The sequence below is a fragment of a genome, unplaced genomic scaffold, assembly GCF_019419815.1.
Source record: "Pyrus x bretschneideri cultivar Hongxiangsu unplaced genomic scaffold, Pyrus_bretschneideri_v1 Contig10, whole genome shotgun sequence".
NCBI lineage: Eukaryota > Viridiplantae > Streptophyta > Magnoliopsida > Rosales > Rosaceae > Pyrus > Pyrus x bretschneideri.
This window is the reverse complement of record NW_025999391.1, coordinates 2916244-2940270: the sequence shown is the minus strand read 5'-3', so window position 1 is coordinate 2940270 and position 24027 is coordinate 2916244. Positions and strand designations below refer to the sequence as shown.

Sequence of the window (24027 nt, the reverse complement as noted above, 5' to 3'; positions counted from 1 at the left end):
AATCATATTAAGAAATACACTTTTTATCATATGCTCGTTGATGGTTATGGTAGTTCTCTTTTCTGTTGTTTCTATGCTGGCTGATGAACGTAAATAGTCAATTTTATTCACATTTTTCTGTTGATACAAATGAGATTGGGGGAGGGGAAATCGAACACAGGATCGCTGTTACTAATTCACTAATATTATAGAACATATATATATATATATAATTATATTATTAATATTTAATACTTTACGTCCATAAAATATTAATGATATCATAACATCACGTGATGATGACCGCTACGCTCATTGAAAGGTGGTGCATAGAAGCTTGATCAAGACCGGTTTCGAGTCCTGCACTTCCGTGGCGAACTCCGCCATGGATTTTTACGCCAAAGCGGGGGAATTGGGTTCTGCATTGTGTGTTTTTGAGCATGAGTCATCTATTCCGCAGAACGTCGTTCTTGCCAAGGCTGTATGTCTTTTTTCAACGGCATGAGGAGCAGAGATGAAGTTTCTTGGAATATTGTGGTTTGTGGGTGCCTTGATGAGGGTGATTTGGCACAAGGGTTGTAGTGGTTGAACAATCCTGGGGCTTCTGCTGATGGGTTTCAATTTCAGCCTATTAACTCTACTTTGGTGCTTGTAATCCAAACTTGTCGCTGCCTCGGAGCTAAGTGCAAGGGGCTGGCGGTGCATGGTTATGTGATTCGAGGCGGGTTTTGCTTTGTATCTTTGGTTCAGAACTCTTTGTTGAGTCTGTATGCAGAAGAAGGTGACATGGACAGCGCGCGGAACTTTTTTGATGAAATGCGTGAGTGAGATGTTGTCTCTTGGAGTGTGATGATTGGTGGCTTTGAGTGTTGTGAGGAAGCTCGAATTGGGATACGGATGTTCCGAAAGATGGTATCTGAGCTTGGCATTGGACCGGATGGTGTTACAATGGTCAGTGTTCTTAAAGCATGCACTAATTTGAAGGGCTTGACCATGGGAATGGCGGTCCATGGGTTGGTAATCTGTAGAGGTCTAGATCGTGATATGTTTGTTGGAAACTCTTTGATCGATATGCATACCAAGTGCAGTGATGCGGATTCTGCACTTAAGGTTTTTGAGGCAATGCCGTGAAGGAATAAGGTCTCGTGGAATTCTATTTTATCTGGATTTGTGTTCAACGAGAAGCATTTGGAGGCCCCGTCTCTGTTTTTTCTCTATGGGGAAGGAAGGAATTGACGCGGACGAAGTGACTCTTGTGAATGTTCTTCAAAAGTCTGACATTTGGGCTTGATTCATTGCAAGTCGGTGCACTGCATAACAATCAGATCGGGATACGAATCAAAGGAATTGCTCCTAAATTCTCTCATGGATTCTTATGCAAAGTGCAACGATGTTGAACTTGTGTGGAAACTTTTCAGAGGGATGAAGAAAGGAGAGGTGGTTTCATGGAGCAATACGATTGGAGGTTTTGCCAATTGTGGCAGACCTGATGAAGCAATTGCGGTCTTCAATTAGATGATGTGCAGGGACAAGACCAGAAGCCCAATAGATCGCCATCATAAATGTTTTTGACGCTTGTTCAACTTCAGTTGAATTGGGCTCATGGAATTGCTATTAGAAGAGGTTTGGCAGCACAAGTAGCCATCGGAACTGCAATTGTTGACACGTACTCAGAAATGTGGGGCAATAGGAGAATCAAGAAAGGCATTTGGACAAATTTGTGGAAAAAAAAAAAAAACATTGTGTTGTTGAGTGCCATGATAGCTGCGTATGGAATGAATGGTCTTGGCCATGAAGCACTATCTTTGCTTGCAAAAATGAAGAGCGCTATCTTTGCTTGCAGAAATGAATCTGTATGGTTTGAAACCAAATGCAGTGACCATTCTTTCTCTGCTATCTGCGTGTAGCCATGGAGGTTTAATCCAAGAGGGCCTTTTCTTGTTCGCTTCAATGGTTCAAAATCACGGAGTTGAACGACGATTGGAACATTACACTTGTGTAGTTGACATGCTGAGTTGAGCAGGAAAGCTTGTAACAGCAATGGAATTTGCCAAAATAGAGTTAATTTCTTGATCTATTCATCTCCCAATCGGAGGATTTATATAGGAGTACAAACAATGATGATCAGGTATGAAACCAGTACAAGAAGTCATAAAAACACTGCTATGAAACTACTGCCTATACCTAACTTTACTGCTTACAACTACTTTATTAATTACAATGGAATTCATGTCTGATTTCCTAATTCTTTAGTCTACAATGGCTGGCTGCTTCAGTTAACAAGTCTACAATGGCTGGCTGTTAACAAGTCTACAATGGCTGGCTGCTTCAGTTAACACTCCCCCTCAAGTTGGTGCATAAATATCTCGAATGCCCAACTTGCTGAGTGAAAGATGGAAAATCCTACTTGACACTGCCTTTGTTAAAATATCTGCTAGCTGGTCATCACTCTTCACATAAGGCAAGTTAATGGTACCATCAACCAACCTTTCCTTAATAAAGTGTCTATCCACTTCAACATGTTTAGTACGATCATGTTGAACTGGATTATGAGCAATGCTAATGGCGGCTTTGTTATCACAATAAAGATTTGATGGCTTTGTAGAATTGAAACCCAATTCTCTCAACAAAATCTTGAGCCATAACAATTCTTGCACGCCGTGTGCCATACCTCTAAATTCAGCTTCAGCACTGGATCTAGCCACTACATGTTGCTTCTTACTACGCCAAGTAACTAGATTTCCTCCAACAATTGTAAAGTATCCAGAAGTCGATCTGCGATCAGTTACTGACCCAGCCCAATCTGCATCAGTGTATCCTTCAACTTCTTGATGTCCATGATTGGAAAACATCAAGCCTTTTCCAGGAGCAGACTTCAAATACCTGAGAATGCGTTGTACAGCATCCATGTGGGCTTCACTTGGCCTATGCATAAATTGACTCACCACACTTACAGCATAGGCTATGTCAGGTCGTGTATGAGACAAATAAATCAACCTCCCAACTAATCTTTGGTATCTTTCCTTGTTAGCCAAAACTTGATCAGGATAGTCTCCTAATCCATGGTTTTGCTCAATTGGTGTGTCTGCAGGTTTACAAGCTAACATCCCAGTCTCAGTTAATAAGTCTATAACATATTTCTTTTGAGAAAGAAAAATGCCATGCTTTGATCTTGCAACTTCAATACCCAAGAAATATTTCAAAGTACCCAAGTCCTTCATTTCAAATTCCTTGGCTAGATACATTTGAAGTTTTTGAATTTCCTCGACGTCATCACCTGTAACCACCATATCATCCACATAAATAATTAAGGCTGTAAGTTTACCTTTATCATGCTTAAGAAATAAGGTATGGTCAGCCTGAGTTTGCTTGAACCCATAATTTCTCATCGATTGAGCGAACCTGCCAAACCATGCCCTTGGTGATTGCTTCAATCCATACAAGGACTTTCTCAACCTGCATACTTTGCCAATATCACAAGTGGTAGTGAATCCAGGAGGAAGATCCATGTATACCTCTTCATCCAAGTCTCCGTGTAAAAATGCGTTTTTCACATCAAACTGTCGTAGAGGCCACCCCAGATTTGCTGCCAATGACATAAGAACCCTAATAGTGTTGATCTTTGCTACCGGCGCAAATGTCTCTTGATAATCAATGCCATAGGTTTGAGTATAACCTTTGGCTACCAATCTGGCCTTGTACCTCTCCACTGAACCATCAGCTTTATGCTTTACTGTGAACACCCATCTACACCCAACAGGTTTCTTGCCTTCAGGAAGTTTAACCAGTTCCCAAGTGGAGTTTCTTCGAAGAGCTTCCATCTCTTCAATCATAGCTTTTTTCCATTTTGGATTTTTAAGAGCATCCTGTAACTTATTAGGAATTGAGATTGATGACAATTGGTTTGCAAAAGCTATATAAGAGTCTGACAAGCGATGAGATGACACAAAATTAGATATAGGATATTGAATACCCTTTGTAGAAGAATATCCATAACGAACATGGGGTATCCCTCGATTTTCTCGAATAGGATAACGAGAACCAGACTCATGATGTGGTTCATTTGGATCAGCACTTAATGAAATCTCATGATTGGACTCATCAAATATAGTAGGCTGAAGAGAAGGAGAATGAGTGGTTACCTCAGGATAATTCGTATGAGCAGCAGCTGATTGGTCAGAGAGTTGGTCAATGAGGGGATCTATATGTGGGTGGTCTATCTCAGCAGCCACTTTTTCTTTTTCTTTTCCTTTATCTCACCTTTTTCTTGTCCTCTCATATACCTTCAATATTTTTCCATTCTTTGCCTCATCATTAGGCAAATTTGGACCATCACCGGCATCAGACAAGTGTTCATCCGAAAAATGCATACCACCGCCAATGTCAAGTGGCCACTGCTCTTCCTCCTTACTCCCCATCTCCCCCTGAAGAGAAGTGACCGAATCTCCCTCTGAAAAATAAGCCTCTTGTTCCTGAAAGGTAACATCCATAGAGACAAAAATTTTCCCATTGGGAGGATAGTAACATCGATACCCTTTCTGAGTAGCAGAATAGCCAATAAACATACATTTGATGGCTCGAGGATCCAACTTATCACGATTTTGCATGTGGACATGAACATAGCAGACACAACCAAACACTTTTGGAGGAATATGAAGGAGTGAAGGAAGAGAATGATACTGGGAAAGGGTTTGGATAGGTGTTTGAAATTGGAGAACACGTGATGGCATGCGATTGATAAGAAAAACAGCTGTGTGAATGGCATCACCCCAAAAACGTTTAGGAACATGCATAGCAAAACATAAAGATCGAGCCACATCCAAGAGGTGACGATTTTTACGTTCTGCTATACCGTTCTGTTGAGGAGTATGTGGACAAGATGTTTGATGAATGATACCTTCTTGTTGAAAAAATGTTCCAAGTCCATAATTCAAATACTCTTTCCCATTGTCAGATCGAACAACTTGAATTTTAGCATTAAATTGGGTTTGAATCATTTGATGAAATATTGGAAAAACAGACATAACCTCACTCTTACTTTTTAGTAAGTATACCCAAGAAACTCGAGTGCAGTCATCAATGAAAGAGACAAACTATTTAGCACCAGTATAAGTAGGAATATGAAATGGTCCCCAAACATCAGAATGAATAAGAGAGAAAGGAACATCACTTTTATTGGAGCTTAAAGGAAATGAAACACGATGATTTTTAGAAAAGATGCAAGTTTCACAATGGAAATTAGAAACCTTGACTTTAGAAAATAAAGAAGGGAATAGATATTGCAGGTACTGAAAGGAAGGATGTCCCAATCTTTTGTGCCATAACCAAACTTTTTCAGAAGCTTCAAATTGTTTAGCTTCCACTTGACAACTGTAACTTGCCTTCTCACAATCTGGTGGTAAGTCCAAGTAGTATAGACCTCCCCTCTCTCTACCATGACCAATCAACGCTTTCGTTCGAATATCCTGAAACCAACAATGAGTAGGAGAAAAGATGGCAAGACAGTTTAGTTGATTTGTAAGTTTACCAATGGAAAGCAAATTGTGAGAAAGATTAGGAACATGTAAAACAGATGAGAGAGATAGGCATGGTGTTAATGAGATGGAGCCTGCTCCAAGCACTGGCGTGGAAATACCATTAGCAACTTTAACGGTATTTAAAGGTGGAGTAGTGTGAGAAGCAAACCATGAAGAGTTATTGGTCATATGGTCAGAAGCCCCCGAATCAATGATCCAAGGTTTATTTGGAGCACCAAATGTGGTGTTCAAGGCAAAACCAAAGTTACCTGCGTCGACTAAGGAAGTGGAAGCAGTAGTAGGAGAAACTGAGTGAGCAGATTGATCTACTCGAGGCACGGAAGGCGTTGGTGTAGACAGGTGTGCTTGTGATCCAACAATGCTTTTCTTTTGATTTTCCTTCTTTTGAACCCACCAATCAGGATATCCATGCAACTTAAAACAAGTGTCTCTAGTATGCTTATCTTTGTCACAATAAGTACACTTCCTTGTATCAGTAACTTTAGATCCACCTGATCGAGAATTCGAGACTCCACGGGGAAATCGAGACGGAGCAGCTACCATGGCTGATCCTTCCACTTGTGGGCCAACCAACATAATGGTTTGCCTACTTGCTTCAGCATTCACAAGAGCATAAGCAGCACGAACAAATGGCAAAGGTGTTTGAGTCAAAACTTGACTGCGAACATGATCTAAATGAGGATCAAGGCCAGCCAGAAAATCATACAATCTTTCTTCTGAAATTTCTGTCTCTCGAGCAGCAACATCATCAGCACATTTCAATTTTCCAGGACGTAAGAAATCTATTTCTTGCCATGTTTGCTGAAGTTTACCATAATATGCAGATAAAGGCTCACCATTCTGGCGAGTCGCCAGTGCTTGACGGCGAAGTTCATATAATTTTGATGCATCTTTTTCAATTGAGTAAGTTTGGGTAACAGCATCCCAAACATCTTTTGCAGTAGAGAGTCGGAGAAAAATGGCCCGCAAATCTCTAGTCATGGAGTTGAGAAGCCAAGATTGAACCATGGCATTCTCTTCCTCCCATATAGCATACGATGCATCGGCTTCTGCTGGTGCCTTTTTTTTTTCCACTGACATAAGACCATTTGCCTCTGCCAGTGATGTAGATGCGGACACTTTAGGACCACGAGGAATAGTTGGACCCATCCAACTTGTCTGGGGTGATATGCAGAGACATATCATTTTGTGTAACAGCAGCTGAAACAGTGGTCTTGGAGTCACCCATTACTACTGCAACGAATTCTCTTTATTGAAACAATAGAGAGTCAGTCTCACTGAGAGAGATGCAGGAACAAAATGCAAGGAGGAAGAGGTAATGGCACGGGTTTGTTGGGTGATTCCAACGGGTATGGTTTATAGGGTATGGGGTAGTAAAATTTTTTTTTTGTTTTTTGGAAAGTTTTATGGGTTCGTGGAGATATTGCAAATGGACAGAAGATGGGTAGAGATGCAGCGGAATGTATATGGTTAACAAGCTCAATATGGGTAGTGATGTTGGCAGATATGGCCAAAGAGAGAGTGGATTCGTATGAAAGTAGAAGGCCTGCTATTCTGCAGGTCTTATGGGGTAGATGGCAGTAGTGCCAGTAGGTTAATCAGAATAGAAACTCCTTTTGGATCAGAATGGCTCTGATACCATGCCAAAATAGAGTTAATTTCTTGATCTATTCATCTCCCAATCGGAGGATTTATATAGGAGTACAAACAATGATGATCAGGTATGAAACCAGTACAAGAAGTCATAAAAACACTGCTATGAAACTACTGCCTATACCTAACTTTACTGCTTACAACTACTTTATTAATTACAATGGAATTCATGTCTGATTTCCTAATTCTTTAGTCTACAATGGCTGGCTGCTTCAGTTAACAAGTCTACAATGGCTGGCTGTTAACAAGTCTACAATGGCTGGCTGCTTCAGTTAACAGAATTTATAAGAAAAGGCCCGGAAAGTTTGATGGCCTCCGGAACAAGTAATGCTTGGGGTGCATTATTGAGTGCTTGTAGAAGTTTTAGGAACAGCGAAGTTGGTTTAGAAGCTGCCTCTCGTGTCCCTGAATTGGAGCCTGAAAACTCAGCCGGGTACTTACTGGCGTCGAGTATTTATGCAGCGAACGGGCTGTGGATTGATGCAGCGAGTATGAGAAGGCTGGTGAAGGAAAGAAGGGTGAGTGTTGCGGCTGGTTACAGCTTAGTGCATGTTGGTAACAAGGCATGTAGATTTGTTGCTGGTGTTGATAATTCCCACTCCAAATCCGTTTCACCTTCTCATGGAAATACGCATTCGATGCTCGAGATTTCGACTTAATCGAACAAAGTTCGTTAGTCAGTTGCTCGTGGTGACTGGGATTGATGGTGTAGGTTCAGTGTCGAAAATTGAATAAACTTCCAGAAGAACCCTATGCGATACGCTGCGCTACATCTTTGCTTTTCTACCATTAGTTTTCGGGAAACGAAAGACTTAGGACGGTATAAGGGACTTGTTTTTGTATGACCTCTAATGCGAAAATGTGGACGATGCATGATGACTTTTTTGGAATGAAATACAGTTTTTTTCACACAAATCACTTAGTTGTGCGTATAAGGGGCATTCAAATGCCATCGGAAGTCTCCTTATAACATTGTTCCTATACGGTTGAGAGATTGGTAACAACCTAACTTGACAAAGAAAAAAAAAAAAAAAGGGGTAATTTTTGTGACATATATATAGAATGGTGACTCATTCTAACAGGGTAATTTTTGTATCATTTAGCAATGGTAAAAATCAAATACCATTGCTGAATTGAAAAAAAATTATATATCAATGACATAAAACTTAAATATTGATGACGTAACAAACAAATGTCAACAATATGATAAAAGATCAATCATTTCAAAGTAAAAAAAAAAAAAAAAACCCAACACACAAAGAAGAGAAACATATGGAGAATACCAATGAGCCGCTAGAGAGAAGAGGAAATAGTAAGAATTATTTTATACTCTTATTATTTCTGATAATGAAATAAAATACTATTGCTGCCGCGAGGATGTAGACACACTTCTCGAACCTCGTAAATATTATATTTTATTTACTTTATAATTTCACAACAAAAATCTTGTAAAGAAATCGTATAATGTCCTCATCTGTAATATTCAATCATTATGATTCTCTTTTTGTGGGTACATTGTGCATTAAGTAAGAGGAATGTTACCTGAACCACGTTTATGCTTAATATGGGCTGCGATTTGTATGGGTGGAAATAAACTTTGCCCATATGTAACTGGTGTCTCACGTTTGTGGCACATGACGTAGCAAAGACATGCAACATTGCAGGCTTTTTGTGTGGGTGTATCAAAGATCGTGTAGTCTCTCGCATATATACCTTCCATCTTTTGATGGTAGTTTGTTTACAGATTTAAGTAAGTACTTTTTTTTTTTTTTAGCAACGATATGGTATTTCATTGATTTAAGTGTTCAGAGAATAGTAACAATTACAGAGAAACAGGAGAAGCTCCTGCTATATCAAAGAACTACTATCCGACAACAATACATCAATAATAATATCCAGTGATTCCTCAAGTGCAGTCGCTTGGGGAAAACGAGCAAGGCGGTGAACAATTTCATTGGCTTGGCGACGCGCATGGGAAGTAGAAGCTCCAGTGACCCCTGGCAGCAAAACCTTCGAATCCTCAATGATGTGGAAATTACCTTAAAACGCAATGTTGTAGCAATTAGAGCATTGTCAACGTCGTACCGTCGTCCCTCAAGCAGGGCTAAGTTGCTGCACCATGTGGGCAGGGCGGACCCAAGTGAGACGTAATTAAACGGATTAGGGTTGACAATAAGAGGAAGTGAAGCAGGTCCAAAGTTGTGAGCACAACGGACACCCTTTCAACTGCTAAATAAAAGTAGGTCTAATGTCGCATACATGACTGTTTGGTTGACCCATTTATATACGCCGTATTTGTGTCAATTCACTGGTTGATCTATTTATATTAGCCGTATTCATGTCAATTCACCGGTTGATTGATACATGATTAACTTCTACTATTTATTAGAAAAATGAAGAAAAAAAATTACCATTTTGCTAATCTATTAGGGAATTGTTATAGGCACTTCAAAATTCTCATCCTACATTTCAAACTTTTTATATTTAGAAAGAAAAATACACTTGTGAGGAGCGTTGAATGAGGTTTTTGAAGTGCCAATAACACTTCCCATACATTAGCAGCCATGTCATGCCACCTATTACCTCATGTCTTCATTTTGGTAGAGGAGGTTATGATCTCGGAGGAGGATTCTCTACCCTCCTAATCTCTCTACCCTTCTATACTTTCTTCTTTAAATAGTCATGGTTAAGCCACGTCAACATCTTACATTAATTTTTTTTATAGAAATAATAAGACAAAAAATAATGTGTGAGAGACGGAGATGAAAAGGGATGAGAATAGGAAGGTAAAGAATCCTCCTATGATCTCATTTCTTAAAAACGACACTTGTTAAATAATCAATAAAATAAAATAAAAAGGAACAAAAAATATTTAAAAGTTAGTCCCGCCAAAACATGGACCCAACAACGTCACTCACCAAAGCTTTGTTCAACAACGCCAACAATCCCAAGCTAGCATGGCACCTCTTCAAGCGCATTCTCTCCTCCCCCACATCCTCATCCTCCTCGCCCTCCTCCGATCTCCGCCTCCGCTCCCTCCCCGTCATTGCCCGTATCCTCATCGACTCCAAAATGCACCGCGAAATCGACAGCCTTCACCGGCTCCTCCTCCACTCGCAGCCCCTCCAAACCCTTCGCCCTTGCCTCCTTTCGCTCGTGCAAACCCTGGCCAAGTCGAACCTCCCCTATAAGGCCGTTGCCCATTTTAAATCCCTCCGCAGCCGGTTCCCTGAAGAGCCCCCCTCTGTGTATTTGTATAATTTGCTCCTCGAGTCTTCTCTCAGGGAGAATCATGTAGATTTCGTGTTGTGGCTGTATAAGGACATGTTCGTCTCCAGGGTTAAGCCGGAAACATATACCTTTAATCTTTTGATATGGGCCTTTTGTGAATCGGATCGTTTGGATGATGCCCGCGACATGTTTGATAAAATACGTCACAAGGGTTGTCTGCCGAATGAGTACAGTGTCGGAATTGTGATTTGTGGGTATTGTAGAGCTAGGCTTGCTGGCAGAGGTTTGAAAGTTTTGGATGAGGTGAGGAGTTCTGACGTTTTTCCGAACAAGGTTATGTACAATACTTTGATTTCTAGCTTCTGCAAACAAGGCAGGACTGATGAGGCTGAGAAGTTGGTAGAGAGGATGGATTGTTTCCGGATGCCCGTTACTTTCAATTCTAGGATTTCGACTCTCTGTAGTGCTGGGAAAATCCTTGAAGCTTCTAGAATATTTAGAGATATGCATATAGATGATCAAGAGTTGGGGCTGTCTCAACCTAATGCTGTAACATATAATTTGACGTTGCAAGGATGGGATGTTAGGGGAAGCAGAGGCATTGATCAAATCTATGGAAAGGGCTGGTGATTTTATTAATTTAGGGAGTTATAACATATGGTTGTTGGGTCTGGTCAGGAACGGGAAGCTCTTAGAGGCATGATCGGTTCTTCAAGAGATGGTAGATGAAGGCATAGAACCCAGTATTTACTCTTACATCATTGTGATAAATGGGTTATGCGAAACCGGGATGCTCCGTGATGCAAGAACGGTGATGAGTCTCATGGAAAGAAATAATATTTCCCCAGATACGGTGACGTACAGTACTTTACTTCACGGTTTCTGCAGTAAAGGTAAGGTATTTGAGGCCAACAATATTCTGCATGAGATGATGACGAATAATTGCTTCCCAAATACTCATACTTGAAACACTTTGCTGCAGAGCCTTTGGAAGGAGGGAAGGACATCAGAAGCAGAGGAGCTTCTGAAAAAGATGAATGAGAGGTTATGGCTTAGATACTGTGACCTGCAATATTGTAATTGATGGTCTATGCAATGATGGGAAATTGGACAAAGCAATGGAAATTGTGAGTGGGATGTGGACTCATGGAAGTGTGGCTCTTGGAAACATAGGGAACTCATTTTTTGGCCTGGTTGACAATAGTAATAATGGGAAGAATTGCATCCCTGATTTGATAACGTATTCAACCATAATTGGTGGGTTATGCAAGGCTGGGAGGCTTGATGAAGCGAAGAAGAAGTTCATGGAGATGTTGGGGAAAAGCTTGCACCCTGATTCAGTGATTTATGATATGTTTATACGAAGTTTTTGTGAACAAGGAAAGATATCATCTGCATTTCGGGTGTTGAAGGACATGGAGAAAAATGGTTGCAACAAGAGTATTCAAACTTATAATTCACTAATCCTGGGATTAGGGAGGAAAAAGAAAAATTTTGAAATATACGGACTGATGGATGAGATGAGAGAAAGAGGAGTTCCTCCTGATGTATTCACTTATAATAACATGATGAAAAGTCTCTGTGAAGGAGAGAGAGTCAGAGATGCCACTTCTCTTTTAGATGAAATGCTGCAGAAAGGCATATCCCCGAATATATCTTCCCTCAGAATATTGATTGAAGCTTTCGCTAAGGGATGTGATTTTGGAGCCGTGCATGAGGTATTCAACATTGCTTTAAGTGTATGTGGCCACAAGGAAGCCTTGTATAGTTTGATGTTTAATGAGTTGCTCGCTGGAGGGGAAATATGGAGTGCTAAAGAGCTATTTGAAATTGCATTGGACAGGTATTTTTTTCTGGGGAATTTTAACTACAATGATCTCATTGACAGACTTTGCAAGGATGAAAAGTTAGAGGATGCTGCTAGCATCCTTCATGCAATGAAGAATAAAGGATATGGATTTGATCCACCATCATTCCTGCCAGTAATTGATGGATTAGGTAAAGGGGAAATAAGCAGGAGGCTGATGAACTTTCAGAGATAATGATGGAAATGGAAACCGAAGGTAGGGTAGCAGATAAGGTTTACTGAAATGAGAGGGAAATGATTGGTTGGAAACCAAATAACACCCGCGGAAGTGATTGGCAGACCATAGTGCACAGGTATGGTTGACATACATACATGATTCTTATCCGTTTTGGTTCAAACAACTTCTGGCATTGCTTTACCATTATACATGGACCATGTCGGTTTCTTAATATTTTTGAATTGATGTTTCATGAGTTGTACTCTTTTTTATTCTCCCGCTCTCCACTTTACAACTTATGAAATGACTCTTTGAGGTACTTCATAAATGCCTTGATCATCAAATCAATAGTATGTAAGTCTTGATGATGTTGTGGTTTTTTTTGCTTTATTGCGTGACTTGTTGTGGTCTCCATTCCAGATCTATATACATCATATAGCTTCTGATGTTGTTGTGGCCTCCATTGAACTTTGTGTCTTGTTTTGCTCTATCATTAAAATTCAAAGTTTTCAAGCCCTTTTCATTAGTTTTCCTTTAATATTATATATATAATGATGGCAAAAAAGGTGGGAACTTGAGCAAGAGCTCCACATGGTACATGCAATGATCATAATATATCCGTATTTAGTGAGTTGTGCATCAAGGATGTTGAGGTCGGACGTCGTCTTGGCCCTCACTTTAACAAAGAAAGATCGGCAAATTTGGTAGAAAACTTTAGGAAAGAAACAGGAAATTCTTATAGTAAAGCGCAATTGAAAAATAAGTGAGATAGACTAAAAAAGGATTGGTAGTTGTGCAAAAAACTAATTGGGAAAGAAACTGGCCTAGAGTGGAATCCAAGTAAGGGAACAGTGGATGCCTTTGATGAATGGTGGAATAATAAGATTCAAGTATGTGCACTTTGTATCAGTTATGATGTTATTCTAGTTATAGTAATCATAAACTACATAATAACAACATTCTTTTTTATTTGTAGATAAATCCTGAATATGGAAGATTGCAAAAAGGCATCAGTCCTGAGTTCGAGGAAAAGTTGGATAGGATGCTCTCAAACGACGTTGCTACTGGTGCAAATGCTTGGGCACCTTCATTTGGTGCGCTACTACGAAATAGTAGGGATGACTCAACAGGAAATGTTAATATACAAAATGAATCTATTGGATCAGATGATGAGGAGAGTGCACTACCGAATCTATGAGAAAAGGTGCTAAGAAAGGAAAAAGAAAAGAGCTGACCAAGGTGAATTGAGAACAAGTAAGTTTGATAGGAAAGGGAAAAAGGTTGGCGGTGCTGCAAAATTGTATGGTCAAATTGACCGCCTTATTGGTGCAGTAGAGGGTAAGAGCACTATGAGGCAATTGGTGATAGGCACTAGTATTCCTGAAGTTGTGCAGGTTGTTGAACCGTTACCGGTTGTGAGCGTACTAGCCCGTTGTGGCTGGTTGCAACTCGTTTGTTTTTTAATCAAGAGAAGAGAGAGATGTTCTCTATCATGAAAGATCCTAGTGTGCAACTTACTTGGCTGAATTATGAGTTCATCAACCAATGAGGGAGTTGTAGTTTTACAAAACATTCTGGATTTGTACACTCTTAGTCAGATTTTAGGATTATGTCTTAGAATTTGTTTGACACCTTCCTTGAATGTTATTTTGAATTATGAGTTAATTTTTAGATACTTTGTTTTCAATATTGGTACAACTGTTTAATTGGCAAGGTGCTTGAATTTTGTTAAGGATTATTTGTTAACTTGCAGGTGCGCTTGAATATGGACATTCTAGATAATGATGAGGAAGAGTTTGACATATTAGCATGCGCTTGTACTCGAGCTATTGAAGCATATTATCTAAAATATGTGCATAAAACTCCATGTATGAATTTTTTCAAACAGATAACATTTGGTTAATGAAAGTATTGCAAGCTAACTATAGTTTGAAAGGTTCAAGGAGAAAGTGATATTAGGAATGTTCTTGCATATGTTAGGACATAGTACAGAAGAAAAAAAAAAAAAAAAGAATAGCTAAGAGCAATTTCAACACTCTTCTGAGACCGTTAGTAGATATTTTGGTGTTATGTTGGATATTGTATGTTAGATGGCAATAGATATTATCAAACCTATGGATTTGGAATTTAATACCACCCCATGGGGCATAAAGGTAAAAGACATCATCTCTTATATTTTTATAGGAGTGGCCAACCAACGGGGCATAAAGAGGTATTCAACCATAGACATTTTTCTCTTAGAAGCGTAATTGAGTGTACATTTAGAGTATGAAAAAAAGGGGGGCAATTTTGAGGGATATACTTGATTATCTGTTCAATAAGCAAGTGAATTTTGTCATTGCTACAATGGCTCTTCATAACTACAAAAGGAGGCATTCTGAACGTGATAGGCATTTTGATGACCCCGAAGACTATAGTGAAGAGAACGATATTGATGATGATGAAGAGGAAGATCGAAATCACGACCAAGGAGGGATGGAAGCATTAAAAAATAGCATAATGATGAACGCATATTTTACTATTTATTTTCTCGCGAAAGCTACATTTTCTTGTGATATTTTGGACTTAGACGAAAGGAATTACATAGTGTTGTGCTTTTATAGTTATATTAAAGAGGTGGAGGAAAATATGATGTTATAATTCCTTATTTTTAAATAAACCTAATGGTCTGTTATGATTTAAGTGTCTACCTATTTGGCTGTATAATATACTTGTGGCCTACATTCATTTTCTTTTGATTTATGTGTAGTGCATGTCACTTGTTGGTATTGGAGAAGCCTTCAGCACGTGTTTATTTCATATATCACAAGTCTATGCAATACTGAACCGACAAGGAAAAGAAAAAAACAAAAAAAAAACACCAATTTGGGTTTTGCAAGTCTCCAACCGAGAAGCTTTCCTCACTTGTGAACTTGGGGGACCACTGTTTGTTCCGTAGTTCACCACCCTCGAAACTACTAAGCACCGGTCAACCTTATACCTTCAAGGACCCACTGAAGAGTTCATGTGGAGGCACCCTTGCCGAAGCACATGAGTTTTTCTCCAATCAAGAGACCAATCACAACACGACAAGCGTCAACCTAAAAATAAAACTTCTAGAGTCCCACAGCAATCGTGGATGGGAGCCGAAGACCCTCATCAACTATACAAGGAGACCGTTCTCGAACAATTAATTCCTAATGTCATTATTGTGCATAAACTCGTCATTAGAACTCACTAATGATGATTATGCTTAAACTTATGTCTTGTGTAAAATCTTCACTATTAATGAGGACTCGTCCACCCTCGTGGATGGAGCCCCATTTAAGGTGAACCACATACATCTTGTGTTGCTTCCCTACCTCCATCTCTTTGCATATTATCCTCACTAGGTGATGGAGCAACATTGCGATGGTTACAAACTCGACGCTTTACGTCGTTCCAAAGTCTCACTGATTTTGTGCATTAACATTTGTAAATAGTTTCTTACAAGCAATTAAGCCCGCGCGATGCCGTGAATTTTAAAACTGTGTTAAACAGGCGGAATATATTAAAATCTATTAGCATCCTTATGTTCAACAAAGAATAAAAAAATAGATGTTTGTAATATATAGCAAAAGTTTTAAAACTTTTAATTCTTCTAAGTAAATTTGACAAACACGTACAATCCAACCTTCGACCAGTTCAAGCGTATACTTTTTCTTTTCTTCTATCAAATTTGTCATATCACCCAAGGTCATATGCAAAGCCAGCTAACTGAAAACATTTGTGTTAAGTTGTGCAAAAAGTTGAGCACGCTTTAATGGAAAAAATAATCACTAATACAATTAGGCAAGAAGGGGACGAAGATAATCCTGAGGAGCTAGAAATATTTTGACTTCAACAAGAAGATATTAACAAGGTTTTACATACGTACCCAAAAGCTCCAAGGTGTGGTATCAACTCCAAAAAAAAAAAAAAAAAAAAAAAAAAAAAAAAAAGAGAATCCCAAACAATAGTATAGAAATGTTTTAGTCCATCTAAAACCTTCTCTTATTTTATTTTTTTTTTATTTATTTTTTATTTATTTTTTTTGTGGCCTTGCTTATGATTGTACTTATTAACAATTACTACTATGTTGAGGCGAGTTTCTTTACAATAGGACCAAGAAAAATAATAACTTATTACAATGTGGTATTTATTCCTGAACCCAAACTAGGACCAAAACTGTTTACGACCATAAATAAGTTATTCCTTTATATAGAGAGGTCTTACTGTAGCATTCACAGCTCTTATAGCTTTTTATTGAATTATTGAATCTCAAAGAATACTTACATTATTGAAAGGAATTACAAATGCGAATGGAATTGAAATACAAATACAGAAAAAGGACAATTATCCACTTAAATGTTTATAATCAACAATAAATTTCTTTTAATTCCTTCAATTCTTCTTAAGCAAATTTTTGAACCAATGTGCTGAGAGTTTTGGGTGTCTTTTCAACCCGTCATTATAATCCACGTAGTTTAAACCAAATCAGACAGTGTATCCAGAATCCCATTCAAAGTCATCCAACAATGTCCATGGAAAGTATCCCTTCACTTTCGCACCATTTCTGCACACAAATACACAAATGTTCAAATGGATTAGGTCAATATAATGATTAAATAACAATAACTTAAGAAGGCTAGGCAGTATATAGCCTTAATTAATTTGTTAATAACTACTTACTTGATCGCTGCTTGAAGGTAACACAGGTGACGGTAGTGGTAGTCAATTCTATTGGTATCATGAAGAGCCTCGTCAATTGATAGTTCTGGATTATTCAACTCTGATACACCTACGTACATATTATTGCACAAAAAATTAAATTTAATTTTTTCCTCTAAAAAAAAAAAACGTGTAGTTTCATTTTCCACCATTATAAATATGTGAAACTTTTGCATTTCATCAAGGCTTAAAAGTATGTATTCTCAGTAACATAAATGAGTGGATCATTATATTTTTCCTTTGTGTAGAGCACAAGATTGTGAATTCCTTTTGGATATACATATAACCAATCTGAAGCAGTATGCAACACCATTTCAAGATAATACGTAAATGTTGAGGTAAAAAACTAATCCTCCAAATGCAAATAGCTCAAAATGATAAATTTGATGTATACCTGTGGACCAATAAGTACTCCATTAAGCTCAGCTGCCACAATATTTACAAACATTAGAATACAATTGGTGTAAATATTAGAATATAATTAATGTAATTAAGAAGTCAAACTAGGTCAAGAAGTACAAAGAACTTAAGCTATTGAAAGTAAGTTTCCTTTCGCACTCACTTGTAAGATCAGCTTGAGGGTCTGTTACGAAGCTTGACTGTTGTGAATTGTTCTTAGGTGTACTAGTTGTGTATCTAGCAGTATAATAATTTATTCCAAGAAAATCAAACGATCCGTTTAGCAACTTGGATTGTTCTTTTGTGAATTTTGGCAATCTTTTTCCAACAATCGATCGCATGGTGTGTGGATAGTCACCACTTGTTAACGGGTCCAAAAACCTACTAAACATGAAAATTCCAAATATTAGCCTAATTATAGCATTATATATAAAGAGTAATGCTAGCTAGGTTGTATCAATGTTACAAGTCATAAGTAAACGTGTAATTGAGTTTATATATAATTTATTAAGACACTTGCCATCCAAACATAAAATCCAAAGATCGTAAGGTAGCATCTTTATCTTGCCTTGACTCCGAAGCAGGCTCAAACCAGTATGTCACCAATGTTATTCCTATCAAGCCTTTCTGAGATGCCTGCCCAAAAATATAAATTTTAGTTGAATAAATAGGAGTTATAGAAAAAGATACAACGTTTAGATTATCTTACTACTGAGAGTATATTCCCTTTTGTATTACAACTCAATAATAATGATTCATATAGAATTCTCAATTAGGAGCCAATATGCTGACCCAAAAAAAAAAAAAAAAAAAAAAAGAAAAAAGAAAGAGTGTTACAAAGGGCTTTAAACCTATAGTACATGATCAGTAAAATCAAATTAAAAGTCTAATTGAATGATGTTCTAAAAATTCATGTAATAATTGTTTAAGGTAGGATGATTAACCATTGCGTAGGAGTTCATTTTTGAGATTGTTGTAATAATCAATTCCTTTTCTGTTAACGCCACCACTTAATGTTCCATCTAATTAGAACAAAAATAAAAAGAAAAGAGAAGGGTTAACCAGTAGATAACTCGATCACATTACTTTAGTTAAAAGTATATAAAGAGAATAATTTTCTTGTAGGAAAAATAATTCTTATGCACAATATTGACATTGGTCTCAACCAAATATGAGGATGTGGAGCAACTTACTTGGTAATAATCTGGACCATGAAATAGATAATCTGTAAGCATCCAACTCCATATCCTTCATAATCCCCACATCTTCCTAAAATGACAAAAGTTTAAAATTAAATATTGAGGATCTCATTATATATTGTCCTTTTTATTTTATTTTTATAAAGGCTCCAATTTAATATGTTAACATGTGCCCTTCAAGTATAAAGGGTCAAGAGACAAGGTTATGAGGTTTTAGACCTTATAGCGGTGATATTGATCTATAGTGACGTCTCCGTTACTGCCATCAGCGATTTTTTCTGTAGTTATTCAAAAACATAATAGTGAAATCCATATCATGTGCAAAGTACTTTATATGCGTGTGCACTAATGATGAATATACATATATTGTACATATCACATGATCACGTACTATTCGTCTCCCAACAAAGTGCATGGTTATTAAGAGGTTGGAGTTTACATGTCCTCACGAAGAAAAGAATGAGGTGCTATTTATACTCCTTTTGAAATGAAGTAGCTAAAGTTTTCATATTACCAATTGATGTAATCACAGACCTGGATGTTCGTGGGTGAAGGTATCCCATATGCTTGGGCCTCTTCCATCTTCTTTTACTGCACCTTCGTACTGAAATATACACACATGCATATACGTAAGAGTACTACTACACACGCAAGGAAGATGTCAACATTATAATTCATGCATGGATGCTAACTGCATGTATAAAATGCACCAAAAATATGGTAAATAATCCCAAAAGAAATATATAAATGTGTGTGTGTGTGTGTAAAATACATATATATACAGACCTGGTAAGCTGCGGAACCTGTGCCAAATATAAACCCTGGTTCAAACCTGCTGCGATTGAGTAATTCGCAATGAACAGGTGGATCTGTATTAGTTGCTTATCTATTTGTCAATGCAAAGCCAATGAGTAGCAGCACACCAAAGGGCAAAGATCGTGAATATTTCATTGCCATAACTTGGGAGTTTTGATATCGTTCGAGATAATTAAGTTATCTCCTCCTGGAATATTGCATGGGGTTTATATAGAGAAAGGGAGGAAGGGATATGGTGTCTACGTACTAGCTCATGAGAATAGTAAAGGTTTAAAAATTGTAAACAAAATTGACTTTGAAAGCCCTAGTTTAAAGACCAAGTCATGGTCTGTTGTTTAAAAGAAAGCACGTTTCATGTACCCAAAAATTGCGTACGTACGTAAAAGAATGGATAATCCTTGCGTTCCACCTATGAGGAATGCACATACTCTTCAAATTTTATATTGTGATCCTTCAGTTCCTTAATCTTTATTTGAAGATCATCTAAACAAAAATAATTATTTGAATTTGAGATCGTTTAGTCATTTAAATATATGAACCCAATCGATAGTGTTGATATTAAGTAAAAGATTTATAATGAACTATTCATTTTATTGACATATTTGGATAACTACACAGTCTTCAATTTGAACAGTTTTTTGTATATATGATATTCAAATTAAGATTAAAAAATCAATAACTTATACTATATATATGAAAATACATTATTTATAAAAACAAATTATTCCTTGAGTTGAAAAGTAAGATAATGTAGACAACTGTACGATCAATCTCATTTTAATTTGCAATGATCAATCCTTGAGTTACCCTTGAGTTTTCCCGCAAAAGAATGTTAAATGCATTAGGAAACAAAGAGTCATTTATATGCATGTTTATATGATGTATGTCCAAATGTTGAAGGCATAACTTTTGAAGTTGAATATGGAAGATTAGCTATAGGGACTTGTTCAAACAGTAGAAAATTACTTGACCCAACAAAAAAATAGAAATTTATGACCAGAATTCTTTACGTAAGTACTTAAGCGATAAAGATGAAGAATTTAATCTTGATCTTTTTCTTGTTGTTAGAGTTTTAGTATTGAATTGGTAAACCTAGTGGTTTTTTGAAATTGGCTTTCCACTCTAATTAAGATGGCATCGAAATAGCTAGGTTCTCAAGTTGGCTATTTTGCTCCTAAAGATTGTCAAAGGATTGCATTGGGTGGTTTTTTCGAAGGTTTGGACACCCTTCAAAGTATAGTAGTTACACATTCTTCTTGCTTGTACAAGAATGAGAATTGTAAAGGGTTAAAATTTGTAAACAAAATTGGCTTTGAAAGTCCTAGTTTAAAGTCCAAGTCATGGTCTGTAATTTAAAAGAAAGCACGTTTCATGTACCCATTAGTTGTCTACGTACGTAAAAGAATGGATAATCCTTGCGTTCCACCTATGAGGAATGCACATATTCTACAAATTTTATATTGTGATCGTTTAGTTTCTTAATTTTTATTTGAACATCATCTAAACAAAAAGAATTATTTGAATAAAAGATTTATAACGAACTATTCATTTTATTGATACATTTGTGACTAAACAGTCTTCAATTTGAATAGTTTTTTGTATATAAGATATTCAAATTAAGACTAAGAAATTAATAACTTATACTACAAAAATACATTATTTACAAAAAAATTATTCCTTGAGTTGAAAAGTTAGATAATGTACACAACAGTTCGATCGATCTCATCTTAATTTGAAATGATCAATCCTTGAATTACTCTTGAGTTTTATAGCGAAAGAAAATGTTTTCTGGATTCGGAAACAAAGAGTCATTTATCTGCATGTTTATATTATGCCTATCCAACTGTTGATGGGCAAAACTTTTGAAGTTGAATATGGGCAAAACTTATTCAAACAGTAGAAAATTATTTGACTCAACAAAAAAGTAGAAATTTATGACCAGAATTCTTTACATAAGTATATAATCGATAAGTATGAAGAATTAATTAATCTTGATCTTTTTCTTCTTGTTAGAGTTTTAATATTGAATCCGTAAACCCAGTGGTTTTGTGAAATTGTATTTCCACGCTAATTAAGAAGGCATCGAAATAGCTAGGTTCTCAAATTGGCTATTTCGCTCCTAAAGATTGTGAAAGGATACCATTGGGGTGGCTTCTTCTTGGTAGTACAAGAAATAACACAAAAGTTTGACCCCTCTCTAATTTTTCTAATTTTTTTCTTTATTTGAATTTTTGGGACTTATATTGAATTTTAGTGTGTCTCGCAACCTGAAGGAATTGGGAGGGGGGTCATTTCATTTTTGGATATAGAACGAATAGGTTCAGGATATGAGAGAATTAAGTATACCCACCAGAAAGACTAATCCAAACCATAATGATGTGCCAGAAAATAGAACATTTTTGTTACCCGACCAACCCTCAGGAGAAGCAAATGCAACAGGTACACTAATCAATAAGATTAAAGAAGTAGCAATTAATGCAAAAACAACCAATAGGAAAGCAATATTCATGTTCCTAATCCTCCAATCTACCAACAAAAGAATTATACCATTTGATCCCTTTATCAACCAAAAAATTGTACACCTTATATACTGCTTTTGGGCAACCCTCTCAACAACTAAGAGATCCATTCGAGGAACAAAGGGACTAGTTGAAGTACGGATCCTCCCAATATTGGGAGGATTTGTACTTCAATTGAGATGATAACAAATCATTTCACCTTTTTAGTTGGAACATTAGGCAGTTCTCGAAAAAAGATGGCGAAAAATATTATTCCTAGAGTTGAGACTAAAAGGGATGTATAAACCAATGCTTCCATAGATTTGATCGTGGTTTACAATTATAGGTTCCATACCTATTTATTTGGGATCGTCTCCCGGATAAATAAAGAACAAGAGTCAAAGAAAAGGCAGTGATTCAAATCAAGATTTATCTGGTACCTCATCTAAAAATCACAAAAAGAAAATAAAAATGAAAAGTAACAAGTAACAACGCATATTGTATCAGACTACTTGTCTTCTTGTAGTTGGATCTCCAAGTTTTTGGAATGCTCCAAATTCAAGTTGAGCATCTAAATCTGGATCAATACCCGCAAAAATATCTCGAAACAAGGTTCTAACTCCATGCCAAATGGATTTATTTTTTGTCCCATAATCCCCCACTACTATATATATCGTGAAACATGACATCTGTTTTGTATTTTTTTTTTAATTCATTCATTTTTTTTTTTAAGCATAACATAATATAGCATATTTGTATTTTTTTTATAATCTAAGATATTCTTCCTTTAAGCATCCTCAGCACTACTTTATAGATTTCCTTTTATCTATTTCTTCCACTTCATCGAAAGATATATCTTTCAATACAATAGTTATATGACAAGTGGATCTTGCCTTTGTCTAGTGTACTACCACCAGATATTATGGAGGAATCCACGGAAGATGTTTGTTTACAATCTAAAACTGTTGGACCAAATGATGAGGAGAAGAATGAAACTATTCCATACATAAGAAAAGATGATAAGAAGGGAAAAAAGAGAGTAGCTGACTAGGGCGAATTGAGAAGAAATAAGTCTGATAATAAAGGAAAAAAGTTTGGTTGAGATGACATGTCATATATGACAACTACAAATACATAAAAACAAATATAGATGTGTACTTGATGTCATAAATGCTAATTATATTATATATTTACCCGCTTAACTTTCTGTTTGCAGGAATCAATAACAAATTTTAATGTCTTTTCACAAGACGAATGAGGCAAACAATATGAAAATTGAGCAAGACTTTCTTTTTGTAGATTTTTCGCAAATGGAAAATTGGAGGTGCGGAGAATGCACATGATATTTTGGCATTGTGCAACACGAGGAAAAAATTGGAAGGATTTTTTTGTTTTGTTTTTGTGGCAAATTTTGTGCACTCTAGAAATTTGAAGTGGAGGTTGCACCATTTTCTTTTTGAATTGTACTATCTTAAGTTAAAATAAGTTGTAGTTGTTTTCATATATTATTAGAAAATGGAGACAATACTCTTATTGATTATTAATTCATCTTCTTTATGTTATGCTATAAAATGATGTACACACATAGCATAAGAATAAAACCTAACAATCTGTTTGGATGAAAATAATTTATATTACTAAAGAATTTTAAAATGATGGAAATTGAAATGACAAAATTTTATTATCTATAAATTGTGAATTTGCTTGTTTGATTAACCTAAAAGAACAAGAGAATTGAATACAGAATTTGTTATTTTTAAACTCTCATTTATAGAAATATGAAAATAACATCTATTTACATGAAACTAAATTTAGGAATTGAAGGTACCAAATTCTAAGTTTTTTTTTCCATGCCAAAATTCTAAATTTATATGTCCTCCTCTAAACATAAGGCTGGCTTGGGATTGCTTAATTTTTTTTGAAAAAAAAAGTTGGAACCATAAATTGTGTTTGGTTGGAAAAA

At 36.7% G+C, this 24027-nt stretch overlaps 1 protein-coding gene and 3 pseudogenes across 1 annotated transcript; 2 read left to right on the top strand and 2 right to left on the bottom strand.

Annotated features, from left to right (window-relative positions):
• The first annotated feature begins 7 nt into the window (after positions 1-7).
• On the top strand, positions 8-2052 carry LOC125468881 (annotated as a pseudogene).
• Positions 2053-5134: 3082 nt separating this feature from the next.
• Positions 5135-7451, bottom strand: LOC125468883. The gene is made up of 2 exons (XM_048565539.1): positions 5765-7451; positions 5135-5444 (listed from the first exon to the last, which is right to left on the bottom strand). The coding sequence occupies exons 1-2, from the start codon at positions 6699-6701 to the stop codon at positions 5410-5412; spliced, it is 972 nt and encodes a 323-aa protein (XP_048421496.1). The 5' UTR covers positions 6702-7451; the 3' UTR covers positions 5135-5409.
• Positions 7452-9905: 2454 nt separating this feature from the next.
• On the top strand, positions 9906-13658 carry LOC103962428 (annotated as a pseudogene).
• Positions 13659-16382: 2724 nt separating this feature from the next.
• LOC103934975 lies at positions 16383-22075 on the bottom strand (annotated as a pseudogene).
• Between the last annotated feature and the right edge of the window lie 1952 nt (positions 22076-24027).

Bases quoted from the DNA above. Each gene is read 5' to 3' on its own strand.
- LOC125468883 (XM_048565539.1), bottom strand. From the start codon at position 6,701: ATGATATGTCTCTGCATATCACCCCAGACAAGTTGGATGGGTCCAACT. The intron at 5,445-5,764 runs GTAACTTTGGTT...TGTTGGTTTCAG, and splicing joins CACTTCCTTAGTCGACGCAG to GATATTCGAACGAAAGCGTT.